At 48.2% G+C, this 25958-nt stretch overlaps 1 protein-coding gene across 1 annotated transcript in view; it reads right to left on the reverse strand.

The window, feature by feature from the left end:
* Positions 1–25958, reverse strand: part of LOC146822902 (tyrosyl-DNA phosphodiesterase 2-like) — a 243948-nt gene that overhangs the window by 14495 nt on the left and 203495 nt on the right. Inside the window, exon 7 of the mRNA XM_085606594.1 lies at positions 1187–1357. Within this exon, the coding sequence (XP_085462720.1) occupies positions 1187–1357 (171 nt within the window). The remainder of the gene's footprint in view (positions 1–1186; positions 1358–25958) is intronic.

Below are 25958 nucleotides of genomic sequence, written 5' to 3' on the forward strand. Positions count from 1 at the left end.
ATAAAGATCCCCTGACCTTCTGATAAAGTATACTGTCTTACTAAGAACTACTGTGTGGTGTCCCTCTGTCAGAGAGTGTAAGTTCAGCGTGTACGATCCTAGGAACGAGTCCCTTCCCGGAAGGGCCTCCCTGCCGGTGCTCGGCCTAACTCTGGGAGAGGTGGGTCAACGGGTGGTCAGGAACGTATTCCGAAGCCCCCCCGGAGAACGCCCCTTCCAACAAAGACATAACTGATCTCCAGGATCCCTGAGAAGACTTTTGTATAGCGTTGTATCTTGAGAAGGTAAAACCACCAAGGAGGTGGGGAGGATGGGTACGCTGGAGCCTTTTGGTGCCCGGGTTCACAGAGAACATACGCTACAGAACATTCTTAGCATTTCTGATATAAATCCATGTTATAAGGGCCCAAAGTAGCAGTATGATTAAACCAATGGAATTGAACTACTCCTTTGGTTCCTTCTGTAAAACTGTGTAAAATTCGAGGAGAGACTCTTAATGTGACACTGGTTGGCTGATCCTAACATAAGAGGAAAGATCTCAGACATCTCTGTCTTGCAACATGGATATCAAATTCTGTTGGCAAAGCTATGCTAGACTGGGCTCTTTGTTGTAGTTCCTGAATGCTTGTATGCTGCAAAGTATTGTTGAGCATTGCTTTAAAGGCAGTGTCCACTCAACCTCTTCTTTTACTGGCAGCTGTCATTAAACTGGGCCTTTTCCATCTGAGCAACCAAGACTCACTGCAGCTTATGGTCCATGCACATACATGCGTCAAAACCATAATTTCTTAAATTTTGTTGCAAGTTTAGTCCTTCAGACCAAAATGGTAATAGTATATTTGTATGTTTGCAGGACATGCCCTAAAAGAATGTGCTCCTCTAATACCCTAGAGCTGCCCCAACTAACTATTTTGTGAAGGCAGTGTCTAATTATTTTTTGGGAGTGCTAATGGGTCAGTATGATAAAGACCTTGGAAAACATTAATATATAATTCTCGAAACCTTTCAGATGTGCATGAGTTAATGACAACAAGGAGCCATATTTATCAAAAGTACTAATCTTTAGTTGGCTGAATTTCAGACCTTCTGAAATGAAGTTGCATCACCAACTTTAGGGGGGTGACTGCTTGAGTTAATGTTCACAGCGAGTGTGGACAAAGTAAACAAATACAGTGGCATCATTTACCTCTTGATCTCTGAGATTGGTATCCCCAGCAAATATGACCGTGGAAGACTCAGGAGCTTCATCTATTTTCTTCAACACAATGTTGAGTTGGTTTATGCGTTCCTTAGCATGATCCTTTGTGCTCTCCAGATGCGACGTCATAAGACACAGGTTGGTACCAGATACATTTGCCTGCAAGAAAAAAAATGTATATGTATTTAGTTACGATTGATCTGTATTTTTAACAGAGGTATCTTCAAGTTGTTTGCAGGATGTAAAGTTTTTGGCTTTGTGGTTCTGACTTAATAGGTAGGGCCCAATTGTTTGCATGATAAATGTTGACACTTAGTATATTTATACAAACCAGGCAACAGACAGCTTGTTTAGTTCAATACCATCACTCTTCATTAAGTCAATGTGTGCTAGTATGAGTGCATACCCCACAAATTTAGAATATCAAAAAAAAGAAAAATCATATCTAGTAGAAGTGAACACGGCAACAAGAGCCCTACATTGGTTACAAAAAATCATTTTGTTTAATACAGAAATGAAGGAGTTCAGTGACACAATACAGTCGAATTTTGGTTATCAGTATCTCCATCAAACTAGTTCATTCATTCTTATGCACGTTCCCATGCTCCGGATCTAATAGATAGTTCATAGAGACATAAAAAGGACTAGATTAAAAAAAATGACTATAAAAAAATATTCAGAAAGTAACACTTTCTTGAAGAAATTAAGAAGTAGAAGATTAAAAATGTTAAAAACATACGGGCCAGAAAAAGGGCTATATGCACCACAAAAACTATTAACATAATATTAGTAAATGGCACATTCAAACATATCAATAGAGAATGTTTGTTCTGACTAAAATTATTTATTAGACTAGTCGTTTTGAGTGAAAGCTAATTAGGAAGACAACATTGTGCAAATATATTGTAATAACAAAGGAGAAATCCTTCCTTAAGCATCCTAATTATCTAGGAGTTTTCTAGGTTTTGGTCTGTCACATAAATCTGCTTGCTTACTTTTGGTAACTTTCAATGGTTGTTGAAAGTGAAGTAAAGTATAATGTCAACTGAATACTGTCACAAAGCTACATGGGTACATGGAAACAAGAGTTATATCTCACTGTAAGTAACAAGAATGACAGACATCATTATTTGAGAAGGGCCATTAAATAAATAGTGGAGGAGCAGAGATAGCACCATCCAGTGGGTGTGAGGAGCTGTGGTCAGTACATGGCCCCACTCACAACCGCAGCTAGAAGACACACAGGAAAGTTGTATGAAATCCCTTGCTTTTTTTCCCACACACCTGCTAATTAGCATATTAGCAGAGGGGCAAAGAAAAAAAGTGAATGGTATCTGCTTAGGAAAAAGATTATTCCAGGGAAAGTAACCCAGGGAAATAAGAACACACACAAATTAAAAGAGGAAAGAATCAAATCAATAATCCCTTTTTTTTAATTATTGAATTCATTGGCACAATTTTGCCCATACGTTAAACTTAGAGCAAAGTAACACTCTATTCCAGACGCACAGCGAATTCCTAATAATGTTCACAAATGTTACCAAAAAGTTTTCACGTTCAAAAAACTTTTAATGAATGTGTTCCACCATTTCATTTGATTGAATGTACTTCTCATGTCACAATGGAGACGATTAGTTATGCAAACACAAAGTTGCAAATGCGTCAGATATGCCATTCCAAGCCTTTTTCTGAGGCCCTAAGTTTACATAAAACATCCTCAGTCGTAGTAGCTCATGTTCCCAATGCATTTTGGGGTTATATTTAGCCCTTCGTCAGGGGTTTACTGCAATTATTAAAAACAACACCATTTAGACTGTATGTTCTAACCTTTACGACTTACAAAAATTATTCGACATTGCATCAACAAATTCATGCTGGGTTTTGGTTTCCTGGCTGCACGCCACAAGTTGAAATAAGGATACATTTGAAAAAGTTCACGAAAAATTGAAACAAAGAGGTGTGCACTGTCGACTCATGTTGAAATTGATATTAACCATTGACCCCTTGACAAGCTGTACCCACAGACTATTGGCAAATTTGGATAAACTCATTTAAGTCACAAGCGAGACAACTATTTTAACACCGGACTTCAGGAGCAGGAGTGAATGGACAGCTTATGAGTATAAACATCACTGAAGACTTGGACACGGACTTTGCTATTACAATGAGTGTTTGTTTACGTAAAGTGTTGACAAGCAAATAAAATGCATCGTTTTCAGATGAATGCACTGTAATACATTAATCAACGTCACAGATTCACATGTAAGGGTGGGTGGGGTATTTTATTAAGGCGGTGGAGGTAGTTTCAGAAATAGTGCCCAAGGTGGGGTAAACACTCTAGAGTGCTAATATCTTTAATTGATGTGATCGATATACCACAAGCAGTGCACCTTGGGATTTGTGGGAATACGGGGAATGGAAAGGGAGATAATTGGTGTTCTGCTTGGGTTTTCGGATCAGATAGAACCCGCTCATCAGAGCCTCTCTAACCCAGCCAGAACGTTACCCTCTCCCTAGGGCCTATTCACAACAAGTAACCACCGATATATATACCACCTAAGGACAGGGAATTCCTACTATATATATATATATATATATCTAGACCTCTTATAATACAAGTGGCGGCCTCGCGATCCCAGACGGACCCAGGACTTCCTACCCAGACGGCAGTCTCAGCCTCGCGGTCCCAGACGGACCCAGGACTTCCTACCCAGACGGCAGCCTCAGCCTCGCGGTCCCAGACGGACCCAGGACTACCTACCCAGACGGCAGCCTTAGCCTCGCGGTCACAGACGGACCCAGGACTTCCTACCCAGACGGCAGCCTCAGCCTCGCGGTCCCAGACGGACCCAGGACTTCCTACCCAGACGGCAGCCTTAGCCTCGCGGTCCCAGACGGACCCAGGACTTCCTACCCAGACGGCAGCCTTAGCCTCGCGGTCCCAGACGGACCCAGGACTTCCTACCCAGACGGCAGCCTTAGCCTCGCGGTCCCAGACGGACCCAGGACTTCCTACCCAGACGGCAGCCTTAGCCTCGCGGTCCCAGACGGACCCAGGACTTCCTACCCAGGCGGCAGCCTTAGCCTCGCGGTCCCAGACGGACCCAGGACTTCCTACCCAGACGGCAGCCTTAGCCTCGCGGTCCCAGACGGACCCAGGACTTCCTACCCAGACGGCAGCCTTAGCCTCGCGGTTCCAGACGGACCCAGGACTTCCTACCCAGACGGCAGCCTCAATACAAGTTCATCCTATGATTACCATAACATACAACAGGGGAATCAGTTTTACTATTTATCAGATCACACAAGAACTGCCAGTTTGAGCACAACCTGTTCTCTGGTTCGAGGGGTTCCTCTCCCTTATTCAGTTACCACTTACCTGATCAGGGTTAACATCTGTTCATGTCAAGTCACAGCTGACTAGAAGAATAGGCTACCCTCTTATACAAGAACACGCAGCACATGTTGATTCACTACAAACTGGATACTTTATTATTTATTATATACGCAATCACATAACATTACTGTGTAACACATAACCTGCAAAGAAAAGTAAAAGATTAGGTTGTACACTCTGATAAGAAAGGGGTCGACATCACCTTAGTCGTGTGTAGCCTGCACTCAATGGTCATCTAGGTTCCCTTCTCGTCTGTGCCTCGGCTCGCCTGGAGGTCACACCTCCGTAGTCACAGCTCCCTTCTCCGAGTCACTGGGACCTCTTCCTCATCGGCTACTCTCTCCTCTCTGGCAATTCTGCTAGAAGAGTATCTGTCTCTGGGTTTTTCTCCGCCTTCAAGTTTATCATCTGTCTTCCCTGGAATAAGTAGTAGCTTTACTACTAACGGCTAGATGCCGCCTACGGACTGAAGTAAGTGCCTCGTAATTGCCTCAGACTTTCACTAATATAGAGGTGCATTTCCTCATGGAAAATTCCGGACCGTAACCTGCCGCCCACCAAATTCTTGTACCTCCCCGTACCAAGGACACTTTCCCAGCCGGCCGGCCTGATGTAGTGTCTTCGGCATGAAGAAAAATACAATCCTTCGATAAGGGCCGGTCTGAACCGGTTCTCTCCAAGCGAATAACACCTCATAACTAAAACATCCCCTTTAACCTAGAAGCATCTCAAGCTGCCAGAGCAGAAAGAAAGATGGAGTCTCTCCCGTTTGAGGCCTACCAGGCCTGAATTCAGCACGGCTCCATGAAATACCCTCACTACAGGGCAGGTTATCCCTAATACTAACGAATCTATCCCCTAGGATATGTGTGCAAGCCCTAGTCTATGGGGAAGAACACAGGATCATGTCGAAGTGCCTAGTAAATAGACTTCATTCACTACTCTAACCCTTAGGCTTGAATGGTGGGAGACTGAAGTCACCCTAATCACCCATCAACACAATAGGGCCGGGAAAATCGAGCAGTACATTTCACCCTTGACTTCAGTCTATTATACATTCATTAAACAGAACTAACATCTGTGGAAGAATAATATGAAACAAAGCTAACAGATCTATGTCTAGTACCAAATGTGCAAAATTGAAGTAGTGAAGGAATACACTGAATAAAGCAACAGATAGAAATCAAAACAGCGATGGTAATCAGAATACCTCCTAATATTTGACGTAGCAGATACAAATCAGGTAACCAATTAAAGAGCCAGTCAAACCAGCCCTGGTCAATGTGTTTTTTAACTTCCTCCGTCAAGTCATGTAGCCTGTCAATATGAGCGCGAATAGATTGTGTATGATCAGACAAGTTAAAACAACAAAGACCCTCAAAATCGGAACAGTCGTGTCCATGTTTAAGCAAAAGATAATCAATGGCCGCTCGATTTTGCAAGATGGCTCTCCGTTCACCCTGGGCGTCTAACAGCATGTCAGACAGGACTGTAGAAGTATGATTAATGGATTTTACCATCCAGCAGGCCATTTTCTCAATAGATTTAGCATTATAAACCGCCAAAGCAGGAACACCAATAATTGAAATAGCCAGGCTAAGGTATTCAGACTTGGAATATAAATGCAAAGATGAGTCACAATCCTCCTGTAACATCACTGTATCTCGAATCACACGAGAATTGGCATTCGGATGTGACGAGAACATCAGTAAACTGAGTCTCGTAATGGCACAAGGGCCACCAGAAATATTTGCGGGGACATATGGCCAGGAAGTATTACCACATGAGAAAAGCCATCCGGCAGGTAGTAACATCGTGCGATAATGACTAGGGGTAACGACCAAACTCTTGCAAGTCATATTGTTCTGGACCGAAGCACATGTTTTCGGTGTCCTTTGAAAGCACAAAGTTCGCTCATGAAGGGTGAAGGAAGTAGCACCTTTCAATTTTAGACGCAGACATTCAGAAATTGCACTAGGATTACACGTAAGGAAAAAACACATATCTCCTTGTGTGATATTATAGGTAACTATTTGGGACTGGATGGGGGGTATCTGGTCTGGTAGTTCAGTACATAAGGGGCAATACGCATGGGTGGCAAAATCGCCCAGAAGAACATTGGGGCGAGCCTTTGAAATGTTGAAAATATTAGTTAACGTTTCCAGCGAAGCAGGGACAGCAACCAGACAGGTCGCTAAGATGTCGTGTACAGATCTCATCGACGTCAAACAAAAGTGAGGAGCATCGGTCACCCTTTTCGCCAGTAAGGTCCAAAAGTTCGATGACGAATCCCACGCAGCGAGGGAACGCGACACTCGGGTGCGTAGCTCATCCCGGGTCGACGGGATTCCTCCTCTCTCGTCGAACCAACCCGAAAATAGTCCGACGACGACACATCCTGCAGCAACAGTCCAAAGAATGATCTGAAAGAGAATCAAATACAGGCATTAATCATTCTCGTAAGTAACATTTGTCAGCCGGGACCGCTTCCCAGCTATCTTTCCCTGGTCTCATAACTAAAATGGTGTTATCATGACCGGTGGCGATGACCTCTGCCTGTTCAGGGGGAGTCTTAGGCGACTGCACCCAAACCCTGGCCCCAGGGTTATCTGTGGAGCCAAAACCTTTCTGGCCCCGTACAGTTAGCAAAGTTGGGGCAGTGCCTTTTACCATCCCACCACTGAAGACAGGCATTATGAGTAATTGAGCCACTCGGTCAGTTCGATGGATTAGCAAGTCAGCCTCACTGCTATTCAGCAGGAGCACCTTAATCTCTCCCTGATAATCACTGTCAATGACCCCTCCAAGTACCTGAATGCCTTTTACAGCCAGCCCCGATCTAGGGGCGATTAATCCAAAATTCCCGGGTGGTATATGAACACCAACACCGGTCGCGATGATGACCCGATCTTTACCTTTTATAACGGTGTCATCCATGGCATGCAAGTCTAAACCTGCCGACCCTGGGGTCGCTCTACATGGAGCCAAAGCTCCGGGAGTAATTTCCCAGTACATCACAGTCTCTCTGATTTCATTTGGCTGAGCATTAACATTCGGAGGGAACAAACGCATAAGTGGAGATTCAGCATTTAGAAAAGGACGATTATTTAAAATTAATAGCGCTTGGGGCAAAAAGTCTCGCCAATTCTTATATTTGTCATCTGTCAATTTACGTAGCTGCTCCTTCAGCAGACCATTCAATCTCTCCACAAGACCCGAGGCCTGTGGATAGTATGGGACATGAAATATCCAGTCAATATTGTTTTCCACACAGAATTCCTGTACCAATCTTCCACGAAAATGGGATGCATTATCAGATTGAATTTGGAATGGCACACCATAATACATCATAATCAATTCCAATGTTTTAATGGTATTCAATTGGGTAGCTTGCTTACAGGGAAGGGCTACCAACAGGCCACTGTATGTATCAACAATAGTGCAAACATATTGACAATTCCTACTCATGGGAAGTGGACCGATGTAATCAATTTGCCAAATTTGAGCGGGCAGTTTCCCGCGATGTAAATGACCTTTAACAATTTGGGGCACTTTGCGCTGTCTGATATGCTGACAAATGGGACAATGTAAAATAACATTCTTGATCAAATCTAGGGGAATATAAATTCCCCGATCAGCAGCCCACCTGCTAGTGGCTTTCTCTCCAAAATGTCCTGCCTTCTGGTGGGCCCATTTCGCCAATCCCGCAATATCAGAATCTTGCCTGTCCACCACTGCCTCAGCAATTTTAGATTCCTCATCTGCAATGTTATGAAAAAATTTGTCAAGAGAATCTATCGGGGTGTGAGCATCCACATGGAAGATTGTAACAGTACTCTGTGGGAGCATCTCCCAAATCTCTTGCCATAATTCTTTTCCCCACAATTGTTTTGAATGCAATTCCCAATTATGGGAATGCCAAGTCGGTAACCAAACTGCCAATCCATTGGCAGTAGACCAAGAATCGGTGAAAATATGACATGTGCCAGGTAATTCTTGTTTCAGGACTTGATAAACAGCATAAAGTTCAGCAAATTGACTGCTCTTACCTTCACCAGTTGTGCTCAGCAGTTTTTGTGTGATCGGATTATAGGATACCGCTTTCCAGTGCCGTTTCGTCCCTATGAACCTTGCTGAACCATCCGTAAACCAGACATGGTTCCTGTCCTCTGCGGACAAATCATCAAAAGGTCTACCCCACTTGACAGGAGACTCCTGTACTAAAGGTACGGAACATTCACTCTCAGTCTCAGTCGATGGCGCTCGCGCCACCTGCTCATGTAAAGATGCAACTCCTTTCTGTCCCACACGTGCCCTGTCTTGTATATACCATTTCCATTTAATCACACTAGCCTCTTGCACATGTCCAATTCGGTGAGTTTTCGGCGAACTCATAACCCACTGCATGATAGGAATTTCAGGTCGCAAAACTATATCATGACCCAAAGTCAGTTGCTCGGTATCCACCAGAGCCCAATAACATGCAAGTAACTGTTTCTCAAAAGGTGTATAACGCTCACCAGCATCAGGTAACTTTTTGGTCCAGAAACCCAACGGCACTCTACTCCTGCCTTGCTTCTGCCACAAACTCCAATTCGCATAAAGGCCCTGTACAGACACATTCAAATCTACCTCACCATCACGTACGGGCCATAAATCCAAAGCATGTTGAATTGCCTCTTTTGCTAGGTTGAACGCATTTTGCTGTGGTTTATCCCAATCAAATGCATTCTTTTTACGAGTGACACGGTACAAGGGGGCCAATATTTGACTCAAATGAGGAATATGCTGACGCCAAAAACCAAATAAACCAATGAAGCTTTGGGCTTCTTTCCTATTCCTTGGAACTGCAAAATCAAGAATTTTCTGTTTAACCTGAGGGATCACTTCACGGTGCCCTTCATGCCAATTAATTCCCAAAAATTTTACAGCCTGGGACGGGCCTTGTAATTTATCCGGATTGATTTCCCAACCTTTCTCACGCAGGCACCCAATGACTCTGTCCAATTGGGTCTGAACTTCCTCTTGTGATTCGCCTTGGATCAAAACATCATCAATATAATGACACATCTGAATTTGTGGAGGAACCGGTACCTCAGCCAAATGCTCTGCCACCAGCCGGTGACATATCGTAGGACTATGCACATAGCCCTGAGGAAGACTTCTAAACGTCATCTGACGCCCATTCCATGTAAAACTGAACTGTTCCTGACACTCAGGGGCAATCGGAATCGAAAAGAAAGCATTAGCAATATCAATGGACGCATACCATGTACCCGGATGTTTTTGGATTCTTTCAAGTAGAGTAATGACATCCGGTACTGCAACGGTCAAAGAGGGTGTGTGTTTGTTCAATTCTCGATAATCAACAGTCATACGCCAAGAATTATCACTCTTACGTACAGGCCAAACAGGATTATTCCAAGCAGAGGTAACTGGGGCAATAACACCTGCATCCACCAACTCCTGAATAGTGGTACTAATCTCCTCATGACCACCTGGAATACGATACTGCTTCTGACAAACCACTTTTGTTGCCTGAGGAACTTTTATGGGGGGCATTCGTAAACGACCAACCCGTATAGGCCTGGACGATATATAATGCGTAGTTCCAAATTGGTAACATCCATCATCTAAATGCAAAGTCATTCCTTTCAAAATATCAATTCCAATTATGAATTCCAAGAGTGGCACCACTAGTACAGAGTATTCTTTTCTAGGGATTCTACCTATTCTCATTTCAAGTAAAGTTTGAACGGCAGGAGTTTCCTTTCCACCTAATCCGGTAATTGTAAAAGGCTGACCTGTAAACTTCTTTGATTTTCCATGAATAACAGTGGCCTCCGCTCCTGTATCTACCAATGCTCGGGCCCTTTGGATATTACGATGTCTCCAATAAATTTCAATATCTACATAGGGTCTATTATCTCTGTGAGCCCATCTGTGTACTGGAGCTTGACCTATTTCCTAGTCATGCTTACTGCATTCTGTGTACCAGGATAAATCAGGATAAAGACTCTCACGTTTCTTAGGTATCGGTACCTCCTGTTCATATCCATTCCCAGTACGAAATGGATTCGTGTCTTCTGCAGTACACTGCTGGTTTCGATCGGCTAAACTATGACGATCCTCTCTCCTCCTCAACTCAGGGGATTGATCCCTATCATCTCTACGTCTGCTGTAAACATAATCATTTTTTCCTCTCTCTCTTTCCTCATCTCTCTCTCTATCTCTTTCTCGACGGGGGGACATATCACGTACATAACGTCGATCATCACGACGAACAGAGCGCCCACGGCGGTCGTCATCACCGCTACCGTCAGAACCACCACGATCACACTCAGTCATCCGAACACGCCGGGCACCCTCCTTCCGATCCAAGCCACGTTTGCGAAACAACTCCCACAAACGAGCAGTAGTCTCACCGTCAATGTCCTCCCTCCGCACACCATCGGCCAGAAGACCAGAAAAGATATCACGTCTAGTAAGTTTATTGTCACCAGGAGTACGAGTGTCAGGCCGGGACTGACGTTCAGGTTTAAACCACTCACCCAACTCACCGAGTTGGCGTACCGATTCCAGTACCGTAGATAACACGTTACCAGTTTGATTAATCAATAAAGTCATCATGACCTGCTTATAAGCAACAGGGGAAGAACGAATAATAAGATTCCGCACAGAAGATGTCAACGAACCATCAAGCAACCTGTCAGCAGTACCCAGAAAAATTGCCGTTTTCATCACCTCCTCTTTGAGACGTTGTGCAGCGTCGCGCAAAGTATACCATGGTTTGTCATTCACAGGCCAATCAGACTCAGTAGGATACTTTATATTACAACCTTCAGTCGCCAATTGAAGTAAAGAAATTTGACCACCACCATTATAGTTACGAAAATGATCCTGTACAGTAGAATCCGAACTCAAGGAACAAAACTTCAAACAATCGCCATTATCCAACATAATGCCAGCAGCGCCCAGTTCATAAAGGCGCACCATCCATGTGAGTAAGGTCTCACCAGCTCGCTGCCGAAATCGCTGCAAAATATCACTAATTTCCTGTTGAGTAAAGTCCTCTAAAGAGTCTAAAGAAACACCCTGCGGAGCAGCGGGAGACTGCTGCAACTTCCGACGAAAAACTGGATGCACCGAGACCGCGGGATGAGCATCACAAGGAGCTCGACCAGTACACGTAGAGGAACAATCAGTGGAAGAAGCATCAACCCCGCTCGAAGGACGAGCGCAATCACGGGGTGCACCATCAGGGGTGCGAGAAGCAGGCTTACAATCATGGCGGGAGCGAGAGGACTCGCGCTTGACAGAGTCCTCACCCGAGGAACAAGAATCACTCGAATTCCAGATATTACCATCCCATTCATCAGGATTCCAATCCAGTCCGGCTTTCGCCACGACCAGACGCACCTTTCGCGTCGAAACCCGACCGCGCCGATTCTTGTATTTATAACGAGCAATTCGCACAGCCGCCCTCTCGGCAATAGTCTGGTAAGTCTCAAGTTTGTCAGCAAGCAACTTATTTTGACACCGCAACAAAGTATGAGAATTCTGAATCTCAACAAAGTGCGCTTCCACATCCTTAAGAGATATCTGTAGCTTTAACAACCTCTCATGCAGAATCCTGTACGCAGACAGAACAATCCAACCTCTGCGCTCCAAAATGGGAATCTCCTCACCCTTCGAGATGGGTGCCTTCTGTAAACAAGTAATCACATTAGCCGGCTCCGCCAGCTCCAAAGAAGAATTCCAATTCTCACTCAAACCAGTAGAATCAGCCCACTCACGGGCTAAGGCTTCATAAGGCGTTGAATCCCATCCGGGAATATCAACGGGCAACTTAAAAGTAGATTTTGACTTTCTAGAAAACATCGTGAAAAAGAAAGAAGAAAAGAAAGAAGAAGAAAAACTATACACACAAGTATACCACAAATAATATACAAACAAAACCACGCACACGCCGAAAGCAAACACGAGACAACACGACGCACACAGGTTTCGAAAACGGTTCGTGACGCCAAATGTTCTGCTTGGGTTTTCGGATCAGATAGAACCCGCTCATCAGAGCCTCTCTAACCCAGCCAGAACGTTACCCTCTCCCTAGGGCCTATTCACAACAAGTAACCACCGATATATATACCACCTAAGGACAGGGAATTCCTACCATATATATATATATATATATATATCTAGACCTCTTATAATACAAGTGGCGGCCTCGCGATCCCAGACGGACCCAGGACTTCCTACCCAGACGGCAGTCTCAGCCTCGCGGTCCCAGACGGACCCAGGACTTCCTACCCAGACGGCAGCCTCAGCCTCGCGGTCCCAGACGGACCCAGGACTTCCTACCCAGATGGCAGCCTTAGCCTCGCGGTCCCAGACGGACCCAGGACTTCCTACCCAGACGGCAGCCTCAGCCTCGCGGTCCCAGACGGACCCAGGACTTCCTACCCAGACGGCAGCCTTAGCCTCGCGGTCCCAGACGGACCCAGGACTTCCTACCCAGACGGCAGCCTTAGCCTCGCGGTCCCAGACGGACCCAGGACTTCCTACCCAGACGGCAGCCTTAGCCTCGCGGTCCCAGACGGACCCAGGACTTCCTACCCAGACGGCAGCCTTAGCCTCGCGGTCCCAGACGGACCCAGGACTTCCTACCCAGACGGCAGCCTTAGCCTCGCGGTCCCAGACGGACCCAGGACTTCCTACCCAGGCGGCAGCCTTAGCCTCGCGGTCCCAGACGGACCCAGGACTTCCTACCCAGACGGCAGCCTTAGCCTCGCGGTCCCAGACAGACCCAGGACTTCCTACCCAGACGGCAGCCTTAGCCTCGCGGTCCCAGACGGACCCAGGACTTCCTACCCAGACGGCAGCTTTAGCCTCGCGGTTCCAGACGGACCCAGGACTTCCTACCCAGACGGCAGCCTCAATACAAGTTCATCCTATGATTACCATAACATACAACAGGGGAATCAGTTTTACTATTTATCAGATCACACAAGAACTGCCAGTTTGAGCACAACCTGTTCTCTGGTTCGAGGGGTTCCTCTCTCCCTTATTCAGTTACCACTTACCTGATCAGGGTTAACATCTGTTCATGTCAAGTCACAGCTGACTAGAAGAATAGGCTACCCTCTTATACAAGAACACGCAGCACATGTTGATTCACTACAAACTGGATACTTTATTATTTATTATATACGCAATCACATAACATTACTGTGTAACACATAACCTGCAAAGAAAAGTAAAAGATTAGGTTGTACACTCTGATAAGAAAGGGGTCGACATCACCTTAGTCGTGTGTAGCCTGCACTCAATGGTCATCTAGGTTCCCTTCTCGTCTGTGCCTCGGCTCGCCTGGAGGTCACACCTCCGTAGTCACAGCTCCCTTCTCCGAGTCACTGGGACCTCTTCCTCATCGGCTACTCTCTCCTCTCTGGCAATTCTGCTAGAAGAGTATCTGTCTCTGGGTTTTTCTCCGCCTTCAAGTTTATCATCTGTCTTCCCTGGAATAAGTAGTAGCTTTACTACTAACGGCTAGATGCCGCCTACGGACTGAAGTAAGTGCCTCGTAATTGCCTCAGACTTTCACTAATATAGAGGTGCATTTCCTCATGGAAAATTCCGGCCCGTAACCTGCCGCCCACCAAATTCTTGTACCTCCCCGTACCAAGGACACTTTCCCAGCCGGCCGGCCTGATGTAGTGTCTTCAGCATGAAGAAAAATACAATCCTTCGATAAGGGCCGGTCTGAACCGGTTCTCTCCAAGCGAATAACACCTCATAACTAAAACATCCCCTTTAACCTAGAAGCATCTCAAGCTGCCAGAGCAGAAAGAAAGATGGAGTCTCTCCCGTTTGAGGCCTACCAGGCCTGAATTCAGCACGGCTCCATGAAATACCCTCACTACAGGGCAGGTTATCCCTAATACTAACGAATCTATCCCCTAGGATATGTGTGCAAGCCCTAGTCTATGGGGAAGAACACAGGATCATGTCGAAGTGCCTAGTAAATAGACTTCATTCACTACTCTAACCCTTAGGCTTGAATGGTGGGAGACTGAAGTCACCCTAATCACCCATCAACACAATAGGGCCGGGAAAATCGAGCAGTACAATTGGCTAAATTGAACGGGTGTAGATAACATACATGAGTTGAAAAGGAAGAGCTCAGAAAGTAGAATACCGACTTGGGAAACGAAAGAACTTGGCAGGAAGGAGACAAATTTGAGGACTCATGGAGGTATTGAAGAAGGTTGATGTAGAATGATTTATGAATAGCGGGTAAACTTAAGAATATGAGATAATGGAGAATGGTCAGTGGGGGGTTTGATACGGGAATGGGGAGTAATAAAGGGATGGGCAACCAAAACCCAGCATGAATTTGTTGATGCAATGTCGAATAATTTTTGTAAGTCGTAAAAGTTAGAACATCTAAATGTTGTTGTTTTTAATAATTGCGTTAAACCCCAGACAAAGGGCTAAATATAAGCCCAAAATGAATTGGGAACATGAGCTACTACGACTGAGGATGTTTTCTGTAAACTACGTGCCTCAGAAAAAGGCTTGGAAGGGCATATCTTTTTTTTTTTTTTTTTTTGAAACCGTTTATTGCAATCTCAAGTATATACAAGTATGGGCCTACAACCTTCCGGCCGGCCGCTAGAGTGACAGGAGCACCTAACAAACTTACAAAGGGCACTTGGCGTTACAAAGAAGCAAATCAGGAGACATCAACGACGTGGGCCACATGACTCTAAGCCCACAATACGGTTTCATTTTATACACACGCAACAACATAGAAAAACACACCCGCAAGGCAACCCGCAATCGAAGGTAACCACACGTGCTCCTCGAATGAGGGACCCCGACCATCCACAGGAATCTGAAGAGGGGGAAGGGAAACAAGTCCAGGACTGGGGGAACTCTGTGCCCGGGGCTGGGGGAGGGGGTCAACTAGGGGGACGGAGCCGGTGAGGCAGCAGGCAGCAGTGGTGGCTCGCAAATACCCCCGCGGTAGGCGTTCCAGGGGCCCCATATTTTCACCCACGCCCCAGGCTTGCCCCTCGCCACATACACCACCTTTTCTCGGAACATGCACCAATCCATATGTTCTTTCCAGGCCGACACCGCCGGGGGCCGCTGGGATCCCCACAGTTGAGCGATGTCACGCTTAGCTATCATATATCCCAGAGTCACCCATCGCGTCTGCGGAACCGAGTAATCAGTTGGTTCCCACACATTCAGCAAGCATCTCCTCGCTTCAGGCAACAGCGCGACATGCGTAACCAGACGCAGGACCTCATGCACACCACGCCAGAATCGCTCCACCTTCGGGCATTCCCACAAAATATGCAAAAAAGTCGCCAAGGCACCACACCCATGCTTACACAACCCATCCTCAGCATAACCCATACGCAGAAGCCTTGGCCCCGTCACGTAAACCCGGTGGAGTATCTTAAGCTGGACGAAGCGAAGGCGAGCCGGTATGGCCACCTCCTTCGGAGAGGCCACCGCGGAAATCCAGTCTTCGTCGTCCAACTCCAGCCCGTCGGCAACCCAAGCCTCACGGAGGCCGGTCAGCAGGCCCGAGCGGTCATTAATCAATTTTTTGTAAATGAGGGAGATCGTGCTATCCGGAACGTGGCCATCCAGCACTCTATCCTCCAGGGGGGAAGACTCCGGGATGGAGGCGGCGTCTGGGAAGACGGAGCCCAGCGCATGACGGACCTGCAAGTACCGAAAGTATTCACTGCCCTGCAGCTGAAACTCCGTCTGCAGCGTCTCGAATGTTTTAAATCCCCCTCTCGTCCAGAGGTCCCCCACTTTACTGATGCCAATCGTGTCCCACTTCTCGAAGCCCTTCGAGGTCCACAGAGAGCCCAACCGCTGAGGCGCATACAACGGCGACGCCCGGGTCAAACGGTCCTTCCACCCCATAGCTGCATTGGCCGTGTGCCACACCCGCACCATGACACGCGTGGGCCCCGTCAAGCGGGGATCCGGCGCGCCAGAGTAGAGTGCTCGATTGTAGTCGCCACCGGGCAGGAGCATCTTGTCCATTTCAAATGCCGGGTTCAAGGCGGGCCCATAGAGGCCGTGATTAATTGCAGCTAGCTGGGAGGCCCAGTAATACCGCTTAATGTCCGGGAGGGCAATCCCCCCGTCATACCACGGGAGCGTCAACTTCGCCAGGGCTATACGCGGCCTCCCGTCCCAGAACAGGCGGCGCTGTAGACTCTCCACCTCACGGAAGTAGCGCGCCGGGACTAGGTCCATAGTGTTCTGGAGAGCGTACAGGAAGCGCGGCAACGACATCATCTTAAACAATGCCGCCCGGCCGAGCGGCGAAAGCGGCAGGTGCCGCCAGCGCGCGACGTCCTCCTTCAAGCGCTGGAGGGGGGGAAGCAAGTTTCGCTCGTAGCGGGCCGCCGGGTCCAGCGTGATATAGACACCCAGGTACCGAAACCCCTGCGAGGCAATCTGGATCGGACATCCCCGCGGGAGGATGGGAGCCTCCCCGGAAAGCACATAGACACATGATTTAGCCCAGTTGATGACAAGGCCTGAGTTACGGCCAAAGGAGCGCAGGACATCAACCAGGACAATCAGTGATTTGCGCGGGGAGGCTAGGTACAAAAGGATATCGTCAGCGTAGAGGGACACGCGGTCCTCATACTCGGGGGTCCAACGGAGACCACGGATGGAAGGGTGCCACCGCAGCCACTCCGCCAGGGGTTCCAAGGCCAATGCAAACAGGAGCGGCGACAAGGGGCAACCCTGTCGCGTGCCCCGTCCCAGCGCGAACGGGGCCGAGACTCGCCCATTCACTACCACCTGCGCTAACGGGCCCGAGTACAACAATTTGACCCAGCTGATGAATCCCGGTCCAAATCCAAATTTCGCCAGCATCGCCCAAATGTATGGCCATTCGAGCGTGTCAAACGCCATGGTGGCGTCTAAGGACGCCAAGATGGCCGGCTCCCGCACAAACGGAACACGCGCGAGCACCCCGTGCAAGCGCCGCAGATTGAGGGCCGTGTTGCGATGGGGGATAAAGCCAGACTGGTCTTGGTGGACCAAATCGCCCACCACGCCGACCAGCCGGTTGGCAAGCACCTTGGCAAGGATTTTGGGCTCCGCATTCAAGAGCGAGATAGGCCGATAGGAGGTAACCCGGTCTCGGGGTTTCCCCTCCTTGTGGATCACCACGATTGTAGCCAGACGTTGGTCCGGCGGGAGGGAGCCCCGCGAGTGGGCCGCAAGGAACATCGCGCGGAGGTGGGGTGCCAGTACGTCCGGTCGCAGCTTATACAACTCGATAGGGATGCCGTTCGGGCCCATGGCCTTGCCAGATGCAACCGAGCGTATAGCGAGGGCAATTTCGTCCGAGGTAGGAGCAGCATCCAACGACTCCCTGTCCTCCACCGAAAGGGAGGGCAGCGCGATATCTCGAAGCAGGGCATGAGAATCCGCCTCCGAGCAGGGAGAGACCGGGGAATACACCTCGCGGAAATAATCCGCGAAGCAAGAGACAATGTCTTCTGGCTCGGTGACACATACACCATCCATCCTCTCAATCAGCGGAACCACACGACTCGCTCTCTCCTTTTTATCCAACCACGCAATCAATTTACCAGCCTTATCACCCACATCATACAGTCGCCCCTGTTGCTCTCTACTGAGGCCCCTGGCTGCCTCCGTGACGAGGGCCCTATAGGCCGCTTGCTTAAGGTGTAGAACATGCAGTGCAGCATCCGTCACCCCACTCCCCAAATCACCCTCTAGTTCAGTAATTTCGGCCTCCACTCGGGTCACCTCCTCCTGCTCGCGCCTCCGGGCATGGGATATGAAGGAGAGGGCCTCCCCCCTAATAACTGTCTTGAAGGCCTCCCAAAGGGAGATAGCCGAAGGGACAGACCCCACATTCTCCTCGAAATACCGCTGCAAGGATTTAATCAGGTCAGCGCGAATAGTGGGGTCGCGCAGATACCAGGCATTGATTGGAGCTACCCTGCCCTCCCCCCTCGGGAGGACACCAAAGTGCAACAGGAGCGGGGAGTGATCTGAAATACCCCGCGCCAGATGGCGCACCTCTCCCACCCTCCCAGCATAGGCCGCAGGGACAAGGATATGATCAAGCCGCGAGAGGCTACCATGGGCACCCGAATGGAAGGTGTATTGCAGCTGCGTGGGATGTTTTAAGCGCCAGCAGTCCACCAATCCCAATGTATCTAAAAGGCCGGACAGCCATGCCTGCGCCCGGGGGAGGTCCCTAGGGAGGTGACGATCCATAGTCCCAGAAACCACCGCATTGAAATCCCCCCCAACCACCAGAAGCCCCCCCGGAAGGTCAAGGAGGAGGCGCCCCAGGTCCGCAAAAGTGGTAGACTGTAGCCCCGGTGGGACATACACTGAAACAAAGACAACCACTTTGCCCTCCATTCTCCCCACCAAGGCAGTGTAGCGTCCCCTCTCATCATGGCGCACCTCATCTATTTCCAGCGGGAGCGAGTTCTTAACCATGATGCCCACCCCCGCGAGCCAGACGTGAAGCCCGAGTGGGCCACCAAACGATAGCCACGCCGATTCATGGCAAAGAAGGAATTACCAATAAGGTGTGTCTCCTGCAGAAAGACCACATCTGGCGAAATTCGTTTCAGATACTGCAGGACCACACCTCGCTTAATCCTATCCCCCAGTCCATTAACGTTCCAAGACAACAAAGTCAAGTCCCTACCCCCCATCACATACAGAAGCCATCACTCGTCCCCCCGAGAGCACCTCAAAAACACCAATACAGTAAAGGGTTTGCCTTGCGGTAAAAACGAACAACACCCCACCCCAACCCACCCGTCCCAACAGAACTCCCCCCTCCCTGCACCCCTGCATGAGCCCGAACAGCCCCCCCAAAGTGCAGTGTGCCTGTCGCCCCATAGATGAAAACACTAACTAGTCCCCCAGAGGAGGAGGGAAAGCCCCCAAGAGACCCCGTACGACCTCCACGGGAGGGGAACTTACACAATCAGTCAATGATGACAATAATGTTGTCCAGAGCAAGGCCTACTATTAGTCCCTCAGTCCTGATCCGGCAAGCCCTCCCCACCAACCGCGCCCCCCCCACCCCCCCGGCCCCGATCCCCGGGCAAAGTGTCCAACCAGTCCCCGGCCGCCTCGGGACGATCAAAAAAGTGCGTGCGGCCATCCACCTCTACCCTCAACTTCGCTGGAAAAAGCATCGCATACTTGAGGTTCAGGTCCCGTAGGCGACGTTTGACTCCGAGAAAACTCAGTCTCTGCTTCTGGACCGCCGGAGTAAAATCAGGATAGAAGTTTACATCCATATTGTCGAGTCTGACCGGTCCTTGTTGCCTAGAAGTCTGAAGGATAGCGTCTCTGTCCCGAAAGTTGAAGATCCGGGCAATGAGAGGCCTCGGAGGGGCTCCGATCTTAGGTCTCCCTCCGGGGACCCTGTGGGCACGTTCCACTGCGAAGAGTTTACTCAGCCCCCGGGGCTGGAGACGGGTGAGGATCAGGTCCTCCACAAACAGATCCGCCGCCTCCTCCTCTCGTCCCTCCGGCACCCCGACAATGCGAACATTGTTCCTCCGGGCCCGACCCTCGGAATCTTCCAGTCAACGATCCATCAGGGCGCTCGCCTGGCCCAGTCGGCGCACCTCCTTTTGGAGGGCCGCCACGTCCGTTGTGAGGCCCGAGGTGGTGTGGGCCAAAGAGTCGACCCGGTCATTCGTCTTGGACAGATCGGCCCTCACCAGGCCCACATCCACGAGGACCGAGTCAATCTTTTGCGCCAGAGTGTCAAAGCGCTGGTCCACTGAGGCCTTCATCTCGGCGATGGCGCCCATGACGTCCCGGAGGGTCAGATCCGCGGGCAAAGCAGGGGCATCAGTCGGGCCAACAGGGGACCTACGCGGCGCCTCTGGAGATCCCTTCTGGAGGGTGTAGCGGTCCATGCTGTTAGACTGAGGGGCTGCGCCACGGCGGGTCGATTTCACCTTTGCCCGGTCGCCATCTTGTTTCGTGGACATGGCTCCAGTCCCCAAATCGTGCCAATCTCCTTGAAAGGGGCTGACAGACCGGTTCACGGGCTCTGGGGGAGGGCGACCACAGCTCCGAAGGGCGGATCACAGCTGGCGGGCCGGCAGGGCACCCCGATGAAGTCACACCACCGCACGCCGCCTCGCGACCCTACCTCGCTTGGCAGCAAGGAGGGCGCGAAAGCGAAAGTGCGGGGTACGCGAATCGCCCAGCCTCGCCCGCCGCTGTTGTTCACTTTGTCTCCGGATCGCCCCACAACTCCAATCCGGGGGGCCGGCGTGGAGAAGGCCGCAAACCTCAATCGATGCTCCCGCCAGTGTCCGAGGTCCGATTTGGAAACGGAAAACGGGTGGCACCTCAGCTCGGTCTCACGAACACAGTCCCCTCGTCTAGGACAGGATATAGTCAGGATTTATGCAGGAGGTCGCGGAGGTCCTCGGGAGCCTCGCACCTACGCGGCCATCTTGGTTGCACGCTAGGCTCCTCCTGGAATGGCATATCTGATGAATTTTAAACTTTGTGTTTGCATAACTAATCGTCTCCCTTGTGACATGAGAAGTACATTCAATCAAATGAAATGGTGGAACACTTTCATTAAAAGTTTTTTGAATGTGAAACATTTTTGGTAACATTTGTGAACATTATCAGGAATTCGCTGTGCGTCCGGAATAGAGTGTTACTTTGCTCTTAGTTTAACGTATCTTGAATCCACGTGGTTGGAGGGCATGCCACGAAAAAGTTGATGAAAAATCGAAACAAAGAGGTGTGCACTGTCAACTCATGTTGAAATTGACAATTTTGCCCATACCATGGAGAAAATGTTTTGAAACCTGAACATTGAATTTTGTTGTCATCTTAATGTGCTGTACATAATCCATTCTTGGGTGCCCTCACAAGTTGGCCCCACTCTGGAACTCCTGGAATGTAGCTCAATACTAAGGAATCATTGTGGGGCATGTGGGCTCATATGAGAGGTGAGCATCCTTGAAACCATCCACTATCATACTCACAGGATAGCAAATATCCATAAAGCACCCATTAATTAACCACCCTTCTGAAACACTCATCAGAGGTGATCTTCATGGCCAAATCCATGTCTAGCAAGATGGTGCTCCCTTAAGAGAAGCACAGCTTTGGACCGTGGAGTGAGAAGTGAACTTCTGCTCTGCTAGTAGGATCAGCATCCTAATGGTGAGTAAGTGGAACTGTAATCTGGCATCATGTCTCCTCTGAGCCCAAAAGCACAATCCAATGCAAACTTTAAGGATCGCCTCAAAGCCCCTCCAGCTCCACAGTAGGCTTCACTGGAGAAATCCCAAGAGCAAGTGATTGGTCAGCCTGGTGTGGTGGAAGACTAATAACTGAATTCTTAAATGCAGTTTTAATTGACTTACTGGATTTGTTGGGTGCTTTCAATAATGAAACATGATATATACATCTCTATGGCTGAGGTTAAATGTTGTTTTGAAGAGAGGCAGTGTTGAAATTGTAAAAATAAAAGCAGATGAACTGATCCACAAGCAAGGCAATATGTGGGCTACTTTCCAGGGAATTAAGAAGCATCAAGAACGGACCATGTCAAAACGTGAGGGATCCAAAAAGTGTTCAAAGAGTAACAACTATACATGATAGGGATACCAGTCTCCATGACACTGAGTGAACAGAAGGAATATGTCCTCATTTATTGACAAACTCTTCCAAAATTCTGTAATGCCATTACTCCATCCTGACTGTAAACATAACGTTTGGCAGATTTCTAACAAATGAAGAGTGGATCCCAGATACACCAATTAGGGCCCATTTCCACAACATGATGGAGGAAAATCTAGAAGCTGCTAGAAAGTGTCCTGACCTCACCTTTCAGCCTGAAACATACCCATATTTCAAGTTATTACTCAATCCACAAGGACGAGAAGAAATAATTGATGTTCTTCATTCGTAAGAAATAGATGACTTACTATTAGAGGTTGGCTTTCAGAATTTTCCTTTAGTACAAGAACGTAAGGTAGGCACTACACTATCATGTTGCAAGAAAGCCATGAAAATCCTGGGGCTCCAAGCGCAAGGCCTGAGAACTGATCCTAAGCCATGGCAGTTTCCCCAAGAGCAGGTAATTCTGATGTCCACCCCACCAGCACTATAATGCTGTGAGTGTTAACAGCGAAGCACATTGAAGAAATTATACTATTCAATAGAGACCCAAAAAGATAACTGAACTACCTTGGGGGTTGGTGCCCTCCTAATATTCTTTTACATGAAAGTTGCACTTTATTTTAATTTCAAAAGATGGGTACTGGGTTATACTAGCTTGATTGCCTTTTTTATTATAATCAATTTTATTGATTTTGTGAGAAGACAATAATAAAACCTGAATACAAACAGCACATCATATTCAGCAGCATAAATACATATGACATTGGACGAGCAAAACATTCTTCTATCTGCATAAACTAACGTATCTCCGCCCGCCAATTGATATCTAGGAATGGACTCCGAGAGAACGGGGAAGCTGACTAACCCACCATTCCCAACCATTTGCCCTAAACTTTCCAATCTTTGATCGGGCATCCCCTGGCCTCGTACAGTGACAGTTCTTGTGTGGCACACCAGTCTACTCCCCTATGCCATTTGACTATATTAGGTGGATCAGGATTTTTCCACGCCATTGCGATGTCTCACTTGGCCACCTCAAGGGCAGTGCCCAAGAATAATTTGTCTGCTCTAGACCCATCTAACCCACCTGTGACACCCAATAGTATGTTCAAGGCATCTCCCATACCAGCACCTCTGTAAGCTCCGTTTCCAGTGACTCCCAGTAGGAAGCTATGCTTGGACAAGACCACACCATGTGGTAAAAATCAGTGGGCTCCGCCCCGCATCATATGCAAGATGGGTGTGTCAGTGGGTCCGCCCTATGTAAGCGAACAGGGGTGAGGTAGGAGGTATGCAGATAGTATCATTGGACCAAACGGAGTCTGGCTGAGACAGTGACGGTCTTGGGGTCATCAAGGCATCCCTCCAGTCTTCATCCTCCATAGCACCCAGCCAGGTCTCCCATCTAGTTCTCAGTGGGTCAAGGGAGGTGGGACCATTGTTAGTTAAGGATCGATAGATGCAAGATACTCTACCCCCACCCCCAAGTCACCCATTGTGATTTGAGCTACTACGGGGCTGTGCTCTGACAGCGACGTGCCTGTTGCTATATGTATGCTAAGAGCGTGGCGGGGTTGCATATACTTATATTGTGGGTTACAGTGGGTAAGCTCCTGGGGATGGGTCCCCCTTACATCATAGTTTGGACCTGAGGGAGTCCCAGTTCCCCCAAGTCGGTCCTGTAGGCAGGGTCAGACTAGCCCCCATTGAACCAATCATGCAATGTTAGAAGGCGGGTTGCTAGGTAATATAAGTACAAATTTGCCATCCCATGCCTCCATCGAAGGGTGGAATTTGGCAGTGAGAAAGGGCCATTTGTGGCCACGAACCGTTCCAGAGGAAACTCGCGATCAAACTGTCCAATCCCTTGAACCAGGCCCTGGGAATATGGAATGGGGTGTTCTGAATGACATAGAGAAAACGGGGAAGAATCAATTTTAAAAAGTGCTACTCTGCCTAGTGGAATGAGCATCAGGGTTTGCCACTTCTGGAGGTCTTGTTTGGCTTTTGGGACTAGTGGGGTAATATTAAGCGCTCAGGCCAGCTTAGGGAGCAAGGTAACCCAGATTCCTAAGTACTTAAACGATTGCCGGCTGATGGGGTTGGTAGATTGCCAGTCAAAACACTCTCTAGATAAATGTAGGGGTACCAGGGTTGATTTTGTGGGGTTCAAGCGTAAGCAAGAGGTTCGCTCGAAGGCTTGCAGTATTTGTAGGCATCTGGGGCCGGATAGAGCCGGCTCTGCAAGAAAGAGCAATACATCATCTGCTTATAAGGTGATTTTGTCCTTGTGAGAGCCTGCCCACTTCCAGCCCTGGACCCGACCGTCAGAACGAATGAGGCTGACTAGGGGCTCCATTGGTTGGGCAAACAGGAGGGGCAAGAGGGGACATCCCTGTCTCATCCCCTTCCTGATTGGGAACCTGTCTGAGAGTGCTCCATTGACCAGCACCCTTGCAGTCAGTTTGTACAGGATACAAACCAAATGGCGAAAGTCAGGGCCCATGCCCATAGCAGCCAGAACATCATCTAGGTAACCCCAGTCGACCGAGTCAAAAGCTTTCTCGAAGTTGATGAGGAGAAGTGCCAAATAGGGAGTTAGTGACTGTCGGTTGGCCAAGGCCATGTGAAGGCGTCTAAAGCAGTGCCTGGTACTCCGTGCCAGCATGAAGCCGCATTGATACGGATGGACCAATTTGTTGAGGTATGGATTGACACACTGGGCCAGGACTGTGGCGAATATTTTGACCTCTGTATTGATTAGGGATATGGGGCGGTAGTCCGTGCAGGCTGGTGAGGGTGGCTGTGTTTTGGGAATAATAACTATCGTGGCCACGTCGGTCTCTAAAGGAAGTGAGCCCCTTTCTACGGCTTCTGCATAGAGGGCCTTTAACTGTGCCCTTTAGTTTACTTTAATTAAGTTTCTTTACCTTGAGCCAGGAATGCACAGGCATGGGCTCAAAGGTATGTTACTTCTCACTGTTAAATGCTGGTGGTACATGACTATGCCAGCATCAATACTCTAATGTCTTGGTGCTCGAGTTGGAGTGTTTTCAAGTAGAGTGGGAAGAAAAGGTGATAGATTTCACAGAGTATTGATTTTTTCAATTTGGTGCTTTAACTTGAGAAAATACTTATCCAACATTTTTCTGCCTCATATAAAGGCAATATGGATAAGTCAATTAATTTTCTCATACTGTTATTAAGGCTCAATTCCCTAATTTTGCAAGGATTATTTGTCCAACCTTATGTCCCAAGGGGTGAGCACAATCTTACTTTTCTACTCTTTTGCATTTACTTTCAAACTGTTTAGACATTTTAAAGTGATGACTATGTACTTTAGCAAGTTGGAAGGATATTTCTCTCATTCCTCTACCGGTCTAATTAGTTAGCTTTGACCACCCCATCACTACACCAAACACAGTCTTTTACTGTATATTACAGACACATCAATTTACTTTTGGTTGGTGGGCTTCCACATAATACAGTGTTTTTCTCATGCTTAATAAAACCTCAGCATACCTGTCATAGCAGATGGTTGGGCTGCAAGCACTTTGATGCTTATACAAGGGGACTCTTCCCCTTTACTTTGTCACCTGAAAAGAGTTCTGCCCAAATTAGTTACTAAATCATCCAATC

The sequence above is a fragment of the Triturus cristatus genome, chromosome 5_2 (genome assembly GCF_964204655.1).
Source record: "Triturus cristatus chromosome 5_2, aTriCri1.1, whole genome shotgun sequence".
Lineage (NCBI taxonomy): Eukaryota > Metazoa > Chordata > Amphibia > Caudata > Salamandridae > Triturus > Triturus cristatus.